Below are 12,489 nucleotides of genomic sequence, written 5' to 3' on the forward strand. Positions count from 1 at the left end.
GCACAGAAGGAACAAGAATAAGGGATGTCCTACGGACAGTGGTGAAGGTATCAATATTAATTTTACTATTTTGAACAGGGAGGAGGAGGGAGCAGGCCTGGATCTGGCGGGAAATGTACCAAATGTTGTGTGCATGTATGTTTCTATCACACCAAGCCTCAGTAATTTGTATGGTTACAATGCACCAATAAAAGTACGTTTTTAGAAAAGAGTAAAGGGTAGCTTCAAGCCTCCTCTTCCTCCTCTTCCAAGGAATCAATGTTCCGATGCCAACAGGAATCAATAAATACTCTACTCTGTCCGTTCCCTCCTTTGTTCACAGGAGCTTGTGGTCCATCCATTCAGTTAACTGGGCTTGGAGTGTCAGATCACTATTGACAAGGAACGCCTCCTGCTGCTACTGTTAAAAATCTTGAAAAGAAAGTCCAGTGTAGGATAGGTTATCTCGTTATCCAACCAATACTTTCTTAGTAGACTGAAACTCCTTTTCCCCCCTTACACTAGGGATAAGATTTAGAAAGATCTGAGTCAAGTAACTAGGTGGCAGAGATCCATACTGTTTAACCCAAAGAAATTTGTTATGGGAGGCTTCTTCATACCAGAGTCTGCCTTGTATGACGTATGACATGCAAGGTGCATTGCGGTCATCGGTAGAGGCTGAAACGTGTGTGTTACACAGAGGTGACTACTCTCTAACAATTTGCTGGCTCTCATCTCCTCCCAACGTTTGGCTGCCCAAATGTGGAAAAAGAAGAAGAGTTGCCAAGAAGGATCTTCTGGTTTTTGTTGTTTGTGGTACTGGGGATGGAACCCTGGGGCGTTCTACCTCTGAGTGACACTCCCAGCCCTATTTTCTTATTCTTTATTTTGAAATAGGGTCTCACAGAGTTGCAAAGGGCCTCACTAAGTAGCTAAGGCCATCCTTGAACCATGATCCTTCTGTCTCAGCCTCCTGAATGCTGAGATTACAAGCGTGTGCTACCACGCCCGGCTAAGGATCTTCTTTAATTTGGTTTATCGTCCAATCTAGCTCATCCACCACATGTCAGAAAGGACCTGTATGATCGAGGACTTTTTCTGTGATAGAACTTAGGGCCGATTTTACATTGATTTCAGAAAAGAAGCCATTGATGACAACATGAATCCTCAGCATGTTGGTTTGAAACCTTTTTCATCTGTCTCTCTCAGAACCCAAACCATAAAGCACAACATTGAACCCAAGGTCTGACTCCAGCATCCACTTATAAAACAGGTTTTCATATCATTGATTCAGTTAAGTTCAACGGAAATGGAAGGAGCGATCATGCTGAAGAAACCATTCAAGGTTTGCTGATGTGGTACAGCTCCCGTTAGCGTCTGCAGTGTTCTGTCAGAGGTTCAAACTTCTGGACTGCTGTGAGCTTCAAGTCTCCTAAGGCACTGTATCGTCTCTTTATTTCCTTGAGGATGAGTCTTTGCTAGTGGAAGTTGAAACTGCTCTGAGCTCGACTCTTTTGGCTGACTAGTCTGAGCTAGTGTCCTCTTCTTGTTCCTTTGCAAACCCTTCGTCATCCTCTGAGCTGAAAGCCGAATATTCATTTTCATTGCCAAAATGAGACCTGGAAACTATTCATCTTTTTTGTACAGCACAAGATGTTGAGAGAAATTCACTTTCATCAATGTTCTTCAGATGAACTTTAAAGCAGAAGGTCTCGTGCTACTTGAAGGGATGTTTATCTTAATTTCAGGGTCCTTCTTCACACAGAATTCAACACTGGCTCTTGGTGTTTGGGCTGGTTGTGAAGTTAATTTCACCATCTTTTCAGTGTTATGTATTCTAAAAAACAAAAACAAGCAAACAAAAAAACCTTTATCTCCACTACTTGTAGCAGAGCCGCTCTTCAAGGGTTAGTGCTAGAGGTTCTAGGCCAGTGTTGACCTCGGCTCAGCTCTGATGAAGGGCTCTTGGTATGCCACCTGTGGTTGGAATTGTGGAGGGAGGGAGGAAGGGAGAGAGAAGGGAAGGGAAAGGAAGGGAAGGGAGAAGAGAAAGAGAAGAGGAGGGTCTCACAGGCCACACGGGGAGCCTGAGCCCCCTCCTTAGCTTTCTTCCCACTGTGTTCTCCCCATCCTCCATCCATCTCCTCTCTCTTCCTCCTTCCTCTTCCTGCTGCTCTTTCTTCCCCTCCTGCTCTTCCTCTATGGCCCCACTCTTTCTTCTACTGGATCTTTTAACCTCATGCCATTCTTACCTTATCTCGAGCCTATCCACGCCATTCTTGTCTACTGCCAGGGCCTTAGTCACTGCCTTGCTGTGAGCTCTCTCTCCCTTCTTTCTTCAGGCCATCCACCCACTACAGTGTACCTACCACCTTCATCCAGCACCATTTTCCTTAGGAGAAGGCACAGTGTGCACTCAAAAGGAGAACACTGACCTAGAAATCAAAAGGACCGCATTCCTGAATTTTTCTTTCAGATTCCAATTTTTTAAACTTTTTTCTAGATGCTTTTTGAGATTTTTCTATTTATCATAATTTTCAGCAATTTGATTTTAATACAATCAAATTGTATTACAATCTCCTCTCTCCTCTCTCTTTCTCTCTCTCTCTTCTCTGTCTCATGTTGGTACTAGTGGTTTGCTTTTACCTGAATCAAGTGTTTTATTAGGAGATGCAAAGTAATTTTCTTATTCAATTATTTCTGTTACATTTTTTAAAGATGACATTATTCCTTAATGTAGAATTTAGCAGAAACATGGTTCCTAGTGGAAAGACAGAGCAAATGCATGATTATTTCTCTTTACCAGTTTTCAGAGGAAAATTTTGATTTAGGAGATACCAAATTGTGGCAGAATATTTTTTTCTGACTTTCTTCATTGGGGTGTGTGTGTGTGTGTGTGTGTGTGTGTGTGTTTCAGTAAACATAACCAATTCAGCAATTTATACTTTGGATGCTTTACTCATCAACTTTGGACACAGGTGTCCTTTATAGCACTCAGAGTATCTTACTGTCCTTCTTTGTGAACTTATTTGAGTTTTTTTTTTTTTTTTTTTTTTTTTTTTTTTTTTTTTTTTTTACTAGAGATCAAACTCGAGCCCAGGGGCATTCTACCTCTGAACTACACCTCCAGCCCTATTTTATTTTTTATTTTGAAACAGAGTTTCACTACATTACTGAGTATCTCACTAAAATGCTGAAGCTGGCTTCAAACCTGCAATCCTCCTGTCTCAGCCTTCCAAGTACTGGGATCACAGTTGTATACCATTACACCAGCTAACTTACTTGTCTTTTTATCTAGGATTGTTAGAAGGCAGGGACCTTGTATTTCTTTGTATCTACAGAGAAAATCTTTACTTAATAAAGTAGGTACCTATTTAATCAGTTAATTACCCATCTCATCCTCTCTGGAATAGTTCTCGTCTGATGGTTTATAGTAGTACTGCCAATGATACTGCTATATCCTCATGTTTAAAAAATACATCATGAGTAAAAACCATTAGAATAGAATACATACAGATGGTATTCTTAAATGTTTCTGAAGGGGAGCCTATTTGTTGATACAATGGTTAGACATAATTGTTTAAAAATTGAGATTTAACATGTGCCATCCATGTGACCACCAGCCAGATGCCCTATCCTATTAATACGCCTCCCCCCGCCCACCCCGTAGCAGAAAGTACTGTTCTGGCTTCTGTCACTACGGATGGGCTTCCTTTACCTTATCCTGAGCTTCACATAAAGGGGCTCAAACAGTATATACACTCTTTTGTTTCCAGTCAACATTATGTCTGTGATGTTCAACTGTGTGAATTCTTGTATGTACCACTGTCTGCTATTTTTTCATGGTTCTATAGTATCTCACTGTATGAATATATCAATTTTATTTTTCATTCTACTGTTGAGAGACATTTGGGTTATTTTCAGTTTGGACTTAAACATGAGTTTTTGTTTGGGAACCAAACTCCCAGATCATTGCTTTAGTGGCCCGCTTTTTATCCTTTCTCTTCCTTCCTTTGGTAAATGAAGAATTGCTCCTTATATAGGATGTACTTGCCTTTACTCATTCAATTAGAAATATTTATTGAGTACCTGTTATATGTCAGATCCTGTATAATTGTTCTCTTATTTAGGAATAATTTTATAGACCAATTGGGAAGCAATGAAAAATGTGTAACATGTTATAACAAAGAAGTCAGAGATGTTCCAGGCATTTCCAACAGGGAGACCTACTATGGTAGAGGCTTAGGATGAGTCTTCCTGCAGAAAGGATATGGTAACAGGGGCTTGGAAGATAAGCAAAGCACTCCAGCAGGGGAGTAAGGAGCAGGGCATGGCGGGCCAGAACAGGGCCCTGAAGTGGTACCAAAGAATTGAAAGGAGCCCACCCAGCTAGTCTTCAAGAAATGAGGAGGAATTGTAGGAGATGAGGCTGGGGGGGTCGACAGAAGCCATGGTGTGTCTGGGTGATCTGAAGAATGCCTATTCCATGAAAGAGTTTTAAGCTGGAGAGAGACATGATGAGATACAATTTTAAATTTTTTCTTCTGATGTTAACTTTACAAATTGTAAAGTGCATAGATCTTATGTGCCAAGAACTTTACATGTGTTTTTTAGGCTTGTGTTTTTACTTATGGGACAGCTACTCAAGCAGGATATTTTCAGATCCTAGAATGCTCTCTCCTTCCCCATTAGGACTTCTGCCTCCTCCAAAGCGAGCCACTATTCTGGCTTCCCTCACTAGGGATGACTTTTCTTTGCTTTTGAACTATAGTAATGACAAAATCCTATGTTTGTATTCCTTATGTCAGACCTTCTTCACAGAGTATAAAATCTGTAGGATTCTTCTGTTGTGTGGATCATATTTGTCCTTTTTTCACTGTACTGCAGTATTCCATTGTATGGATATAACAAAATACATTTGCACATGCCTATTATACCATAATATATTTACGCATGCCTGTTAATAGACTTAAGAATTGCTCTCTCTCTCTTTTTGGCCATTATAAATAATGCTGTTATGAACATTTGTGTCCTTGTCTTTTGATGGACATGAGCACTTATATCAATGAGAGAAATCACTTTTTAAAAGATCACTCTGCCTGCAGGGTAGAGGCTGCTTTGGAGAGTAGAGGTGGCAGTTCCAACTTCCGGATACCTAGCCTTCTACCAGCTAGCTTAGCAAAGGAGAGGACCATTCACTTCAGTTTAAACATCATACAGATCAAAGCATAGACAAAAAATGGAAAGCAGATTTCCTTTTGGCTTTTGTCATTATTTTTTATTGTAGTTAGTATCATGGTTTACAGCCAGTGACTACTTAAAGCTGACAGGAACTTGAGGGGAAATATGGCATGATGAGTTTTGTTGACTTGTAGTTGAATATGCCTCAGTAAGCAGGACCATTTTCTTATTATCAAATATGTGAATGCCCATCACTCCACAATTTCCTGTCTGTATGTGTGTCATGGGAATGCAGGGTATGTGTCTGAGGTAATGGGTTAATTTTTCTGACAATTTTTTTTTCCTTTCTTCCTTAAGCAGTTTCTCAGAATGCTAAGTTCTTTGCAGCATTTTGTGTGTGTGTGTGTGTGTGTGTGTGTGTGTGTGTGTGTGTGTGTGTGGTACTGGGGTTCCTGGAAGCCCTTCTACCTCCGGGCTACACTCCCAGACCTATTTTTACATTTTTATTTGGAAACAGGGTCTCCTAAGCCAGCGCGCGCGGCTGGCTTCGAACCTGCGCGATCCTCCTGTCTCCGCCTCCCAAGCGCGGGGATTACAAGCGTGCGCCACCACGCCCGGCAATCTTTGCCGCATTTTTTAACTATTCCTGCACAGGAGCTAAAATAGCACTCATACAGAGACTGTATTCACCATTGTTTTTCCCCTAAATTGTGAAGAAAAAATACATATATATTCACATATATGTATTCAGATGTGTAGATATGTGTTATGGATTGCCATTATAAAAATAATATCAAATGAAAGTAGGTTTTTTGGTTTCTGTTTTGCAGAAGTATGTAAGAACCTGAGGCATGATACAGATACTCAGTCCTTAGAACCTTGAGGATTAAGATAGTAATAAGGAGGCTGTGGTCTGCTTCTACCTTATCAAAGCAGGCTTTTGACCTATTACTGAGCCTTATAACTTTCCTCCTTCCTGTTCTGAGCGGGCATGACTCATTTAATGAGCATTTACTGAGCACCTGCAATGTTTCCAGTAGCGAGGTGTGGTGGATATGAAGGTATTGTCACTGGTGAAAAGAATTTGCACTCTAGTGGAACAGACAGCCAAGTGAACCTGCAGTTACAGTGCTCCATTTATAGTCGAGAGTAAGACTTTAACTGGGGAATTCTAATAGCACAGAAGTAGGGCATTCGATTAGAGTAGGAAACCCTTGTCTTGCATCCCCAAGAGTCAGAGGATGAGACACGAAGAGCATTGCAGGCAGAGAGATCTCGAGGCAGAAGGGCGCAGAGTCAGGTGTTAGCCTGGTGCAAGCAAGGGATGCTAGGAATTCAAACGTGCACATGCTTAGTGGAGCTGAAGAGAAGGTTAAGCTGGAAAGCCTGGCCAGAGCAGAAGAGGCCTGGTGTGTAGGAAATGCCTTGGACCCCAAGGAAGAACCTGACTAATATCCCTGTCACTACCAGTGTTCCTTGCGGTCTCAAGCATGTCATTGGGCTTTCGTGTCCTCAGGTAGCATTACTGGAGAAGAGTTATTCCCAAACCACATTCCAAAACATTGTTCCAGTAGATGTAGAAAGATAGGCTGTGGCTGGCTGTGGTGGCCCATGCATGTAATCCCAGTGCTTGGGAGGCTAAGACAGGAGGATCGCAGGTTGGAGGGCAGCTCCAGCAACTGAGCAAGGTCCTCAGCAACATAGTGAGACCTTGTTTCAAAGTAAAAAGTAAAATAGGGCTAAGGGTGTAGCTCAGATGTAGAATGAATGGGTTCAGTCTCCAATACACACAGAGAGACAGAGAGAGAGAGAGAGAGAGAGAGAGAGAGAGAGAGAGAGAGAGGGAGGGAGGGAGGGAGGGAGGGAGGGAGGGAGGGAGAGAGAGAGAGAGAGAGAGAGAGAGAGAGAAATAAGCTGTAAGAAAAAATTTTATTTCAATAATTCAAGGATTAAATACTATGTTCACCTCTTGAGGGTTCACAATGACAACATATTAAAGATTGTCAAAGTCTTCCAGTAAAGACACCACTTCAGTTTTCTTTAAATGCAAATGTTTTCCAAATTATTTGAGCTTGGACCCAGTTTTCTATAAAATTAGTATCATGCTGCAGAGGGCCATTTTGAAAACAGACCATAGGTCAAAGGTCCAGTCACCTTCCCGCATTAGTTTTTTTGTTCATACATGCCGATGGTGCTGGGGCTCATCCTTGTCCGCGTATGCGCTACTACTGAGGTACATACTTGGCCCTTTGCAAAACCATAAAGCTGGTTCATAGATGTTCACTTCTTACTTTAGATTGCAGGTGCTACTCTGTAATAAAGTTCGGTTGTTTAATATCCTAGCAATTCTTTTTGTTTTATTTCATCTGCTGCCTTGGGGTTGTTCTCCCCCTCTTTATTATGTCATGCTCAGACTTTATTACCTACTAATAAGTTGCAAGAAATGGTAATTGCATTGTTGCTAAACAAATATCAATCATTTATAATGTGTTTAGTAAAAATTATAATAAATAAAATCAAGGTTTTACTTATTATGAGGTCCTCAAATTCTGCATTGGCAAACATCAAAATTAATAATAAGTTAGTAAATCGTCTGTGATGCTAAAGAGAGCAAATAAGTACAAACAGGATTAACCTTGTTAGAAATTTAACATTTTTCTATGTGTATCTGTCAGAGCCACTGGTTTGGAAATTGTTTTAAATTTTTAAAAAATAGGAACTTGCTTTCTGTAAGAATTCCCATCATTTCGCAGACTGCAGTGTTATTTTCCTGGAAGAAAGTGTAGTGATTGATTATCCAGAGTGCTACCATGACAAGGGAAGCCAACCAAATAGCTGGAAAACTGTGTGTAATCATGTAGCATCACATACGCGCCGTGTTGAGTGCAACCATTGGAATTAAACCATGCCATTCCGATCACTCCCTGCTGTATGTCCTGTTTACCCCTAAAATCTTTACCTCTAAGGAATATGGAGGGGTGCTAGCAGTCCCCCCCCAATACCATCAGCACAATTACCTTTTGATTCGAAGAACTGCAGTAAATACAGAACAAACCTAATTCCCTCAGAGATTTCAGAATGCAAGACGTCTGTGTCTCACAACCCTCACTTACATGACATTCAGAGAGACGTTATTTTTCTCCTATTAACATCCTTCTTATTGGTAATATTATCCTCAGGGCCTTGAGGTGCTATAAACAAAAAGAGAAATAGAAAGATGGGAGATAGACAAGAAAGATAGAAAAGGCGAATGCCGATCTCCGCTGAGAAGTTGGTGATCTAGTCAGGAAGGCCAGACACACTTGCGATGTGTGGAGAACACTGTAATTCAGCCAGTGTCAAAGTAACAGTGTGCAAATTGAATACGTGAAGTCATGAGGGCGATCAAATTATCCTTGGTTATTACAGGACTAAACTGAGTCATAAGAAAGGAAGGGGCTACCCAAACTACCCCAGAGATGCTTATCCATGGCGTCATTGGGAGTAGACCCCAGCCCTGCCTCCTAATCATTGGAGTACCTCCCTGTGCTCATCTCCCCTGCACTGTCTGAGATGTTGAGCAGGCTCCGTGAGGCCGGCTGAGCCCCACTCCCCTTCACTAATTGCCATCCACGTGTTGTAGGATATCCCGCGCTCTGAATCAGGATGAGGATTTCAGATGCTTCTTAGTATGGGGACATGTAGCCGGGCCAATCAATCCCTGTCACTCACACACAAATACAAAGGAATGGGATTATGGATCAGGGTGAGGCTGCGGTGCTTTAATCTTAAAATCAATACAGAAAAGGAAGTTGAACTTGTGGGGATTCTATAGGGACTGTAATTTCATTTCCTATGAGGTTTGCCTTACAGAATATAACTGCTCCTGGCTTCTTTCCTTCTAATTATTTTTCTGGGGTTGGGGAGGGGAGGAGAAGAGAAAGAAGATAAAATCCTCAAACAACCAAATCAACTTGAATAAGCATGCAAATGTCACTCATAATTCAAGCTAATCCTCCACTGTATTGAGGGAAGCCACACACTTCTGTCCATTGTTTTCATTTTTACGGAAAAAGAATTTCACCAAAACCCTGAACCTCAGAGTCTTGTCTTTTAAGCATACTGAATTGCCTTTGGCTCCTTAATAGGTCGCTGTCAGAATGGGAAAATATTTTTAAATGTTTACTTTTATGGCTAAATCTACTCTAGCCTATGTAATTTTATATAAAGAAGTATTCAACACATTCGCTATTGACCAAAGGATTTCAGGCTGCTAAGCATGTGATTAATATTTATTCCAGTGTAATTCTACTCCTTTTGAAAGAGGCGTGAACTAATGGTTTAAACAACTCGGTCTTTTTCATAATCAAAGATTTAGAGCTTATTGAATAGGCCTCTTTTCAGATATACCCCTGATTTGCTATACACTACAATCTGTCTGGCATTAAGACAGGCTTATTATGTTTCCCTTCAGATGGTTCTCTAATTCAATTTTAATATACAGCTGAGTCTGTTTCGACCCTGCTTCCACAGTGGTGGCAATAATATTGCTATAGTTTGGATTTGGAGTGTCCTCTGAAAGCCTATGTCTTAAAAACTTGTTACTCAGACTGGTGCCATTGGAGGTAGTGGAACCTTTAAGAGGCGGGGCCTCGTGGGAGGTCTTTAGGTCATCGGGAGCCGCCCTTGAAGGAGATTGTAGAGCTCAGCATCTTCCTCCTCCTCTTCTCTTTTGCTCCTGGCCATGAGATGAACAGTTCTGTTCCACCATGTACTTCTGTCGCAATGTGCTGTCTCACCACAGGCCCAGAGCAAAGGGGCCAGTCAGTCAGGGACCGAAGCCTCAAAACTGTGAGCCCAAAGCAACCTTTTCTCTTTATAAGTTGACTATCTCAGTTATGTGTTAGAGTAATGAAAAGTTGAATAATAAATAATGAAACTCCATGATCTCATGGGAAAATAATTGCGCCATGGACAGGAGAACTTGGGCCTGTTTCTGAGGCAGAATACTGTAGTGAAAAAGCAAAATAAAACAAAAAACAAAAACCCTGATGGAGTGTGGTGGCACACACCTATAGCCCCAGGACTTAGGAGGCCACACAGGAGGACTGCAGGTTTGAGACCAGCCGTAGCAACTGAGGCAAACCTTGTTTCAAAGTAAAAATAAAAAGGGCCAGGCAAAATAGAAAATAAAGAGTGATGGGGGTATGGCTGAGAGCTAGAGTGCTCCTGGGCTCAATCCCCAGTACCCCAGTATTCAAAACAAAAACAAAAAAAGGGAAAGAGAAGAAAAGATCTGTGGCTTGGTCTGCTTCATCTTTTAACTGGGGGTGACTACAGGACCCTCCTGATAGGTAGGGGCGTCGAGAAGATTAAAAGAGCCAAAGCAGCAAAGTGATTCACACGTCCCCTGTGCTTGCAAGAGTCCTACAAATGTTCATGATAATCGTGATTATTATTTGAGTCTCAAGCGAGGTAACATATGCTTTGTATGTGAAAACATTCTACAAGCTTTAAGGCACAAAATGTTTTTTCTTGATAGATTGATAGTATTAAAACTTTTAAAATAAATCAAAGAAGTTTTTTTCCTTGTGTTGCCTATCATAGGTCCCTGCTTTCAAATTAGAGCCCTGGAGGGGATAAATCAGGCTCCCACTGAATATGCATTCTCTTTCTTAAACACTGCATAGAAGCCCTGCGTGGTGGCACATGCCTGCAATCTCAGTGCTTGGAAGGCAGAGACAGGGGATCACAGGTTGGCAACCAGCTTCAGCATCTTATAGTGTGCCCCTCCACAACTTAGTGAGACTTGGTTTCAAAAAATATATATACATATATATGGCTCGAAGGGTAGAATGACCCTGGGTTCAATCCCCAGTAAAACACACACACACACACACACACACACACACACACACACACACACACACACTAAAAATATAAGAAAGCCACGGGCATATCTTACTGATTCCAAGAATTCCATGGAATAAATTTGAAAGTCGTTATGCTATGTCATTCTAGAGTAAAACTCCTCCTGGGATCTTTGGAATACCAGCACTACATAAGATGTATATTTTATTGTTGACGGTGGTCTGTATTGTTAGATGTGACATCCTTCAAGAAAGCTCAAGTGTCTCTAATGACTGCACTCTTTCATCTCTCCTTCCTTGCCGTCTGGACTCCTGGAGAACAGCAGTCTCTGGGTTTCTGAGCCCTCTCTTCTATGTTCTTTTCCAGAGCACCATCATTGTGGAGAAGACAGTGCAAGACCTCATGAACCTGATGCACGACCTGAGCGCGTATTCGGACCAGTTCCTCAACATGGTGTGCGTGAAGCTCCAGGAGTACAAGGACACCTGCTCTGCGGCCTACAGGTAGCGCCTCCATCACTATAGAGCCCGGCATGGGTTCAGATTGGTGTTATTACCTTCGTTACCTGTCTTCCACCATTATGGAAAAGGTTCATTCCTGAATTTCTCAAGGGTCCTGATGAGAAAGAGTGCCCCATAAATAGTGTATTAGATCCTTGCATAGTCCTACCAACAGAGAGAATGAAAGGGACCGAGGGTCAGAGACACTTAAGACTAATGTGATTGTCTCCCCTGAGATGTCCGCCTTGATTTCCATGAAAACCTAGAATTGAATGATGTTGTCTTCCTAGAGGAAATTCCAGATCTTCATAAGTTTATCTGGTGGGTAGAAAGATCCCTAAGGGAAGCAATTTGAAACTCTTAATCAAGTATTTCTTTTTCATTGTGACAAACATATTCCTCCTGATGTTTGATCTACAGGCTTCCTACTGTGACAAAAGGACAGTTGTGCCTGTTTTCAGCATCAGTGGAAATGAAAAACCGTGTTATGAACTTGAAAACTGTTAGTTATCCCTCTGATTTCTTTTCTCTTGGTTCAAAATCTCTCTGGGCTTGTGAAAAAGATTATAGCACTTCTCATAGAAAGCTAATAATAGGAACAAATTATGGTCTGGTTGACAAGACGTGGAACAATTACAGAAGAAAAGAATGTATAATAAAATGCTAAATTGTACCTGATGTATAATTAAAGGTAGAAAGGTAAAGTACATAGCAGGAGCTACCTGTGCAATACAGACTGTAAGGGCAGACTAAGGAAAACACGAGAAAGACAGGCAGGATGGCTGCAACCAGGAATGGTTCTGCAGAGGGGAGGTAGGTGATGGATGAATGGCACTGATGGACGTGGAGGAAGGACATTGAGGGATGGAGGGGAAGTGCTGACATAGTCACCTGCTACTTGGAGGAGATGAGGAGGAGGAAGTTCAACTGAAGCAGAGGTCCTAGTAGAAAGTAGTAAGAGATGGCCCTATATGGAAAG

At 41.5% G+C, this 12,489-nt stretch overlaps 1 protein-coding gene across 1 annotated transcript in view; it reads left to right on the forward strand.

Annotated features, from left to right (window-relative positions):
* EXOC4 (exocyst complex component 4) overlaps window positions 1–12,489 on the forward strand; it is a gene marked incomplete at both ends in the record, with an annotated part of 858,131 nt that overhangs the window by 668,300 nt on the left and 177,342 nt on the right. The window contains one exon of the mRNA XM_080701126.1: window positions 11,377–11,513. Within this exon, the coding sequence (XP_080557252.1) occupies window positions 11,377–11,513 (137 nt within the window). The remainder of the gene's footprint in view (window positions 1–11,376; window positions 11,514–12,489) is intronic.

The sequence above is a fragment of the Muscardinus avellanarius genome, assembly GCF_963383645.1.
Source record: "Muscardinus avellanarius genome assembly, chromosome: 9".
Taxonomy (NCBI): domain Eukaryota; kingdom Metazoa; phylum Chordata; class Mammalia; order Rodentia; family Gliridae; genus Muscardinus; species Muscardinus avellanarius.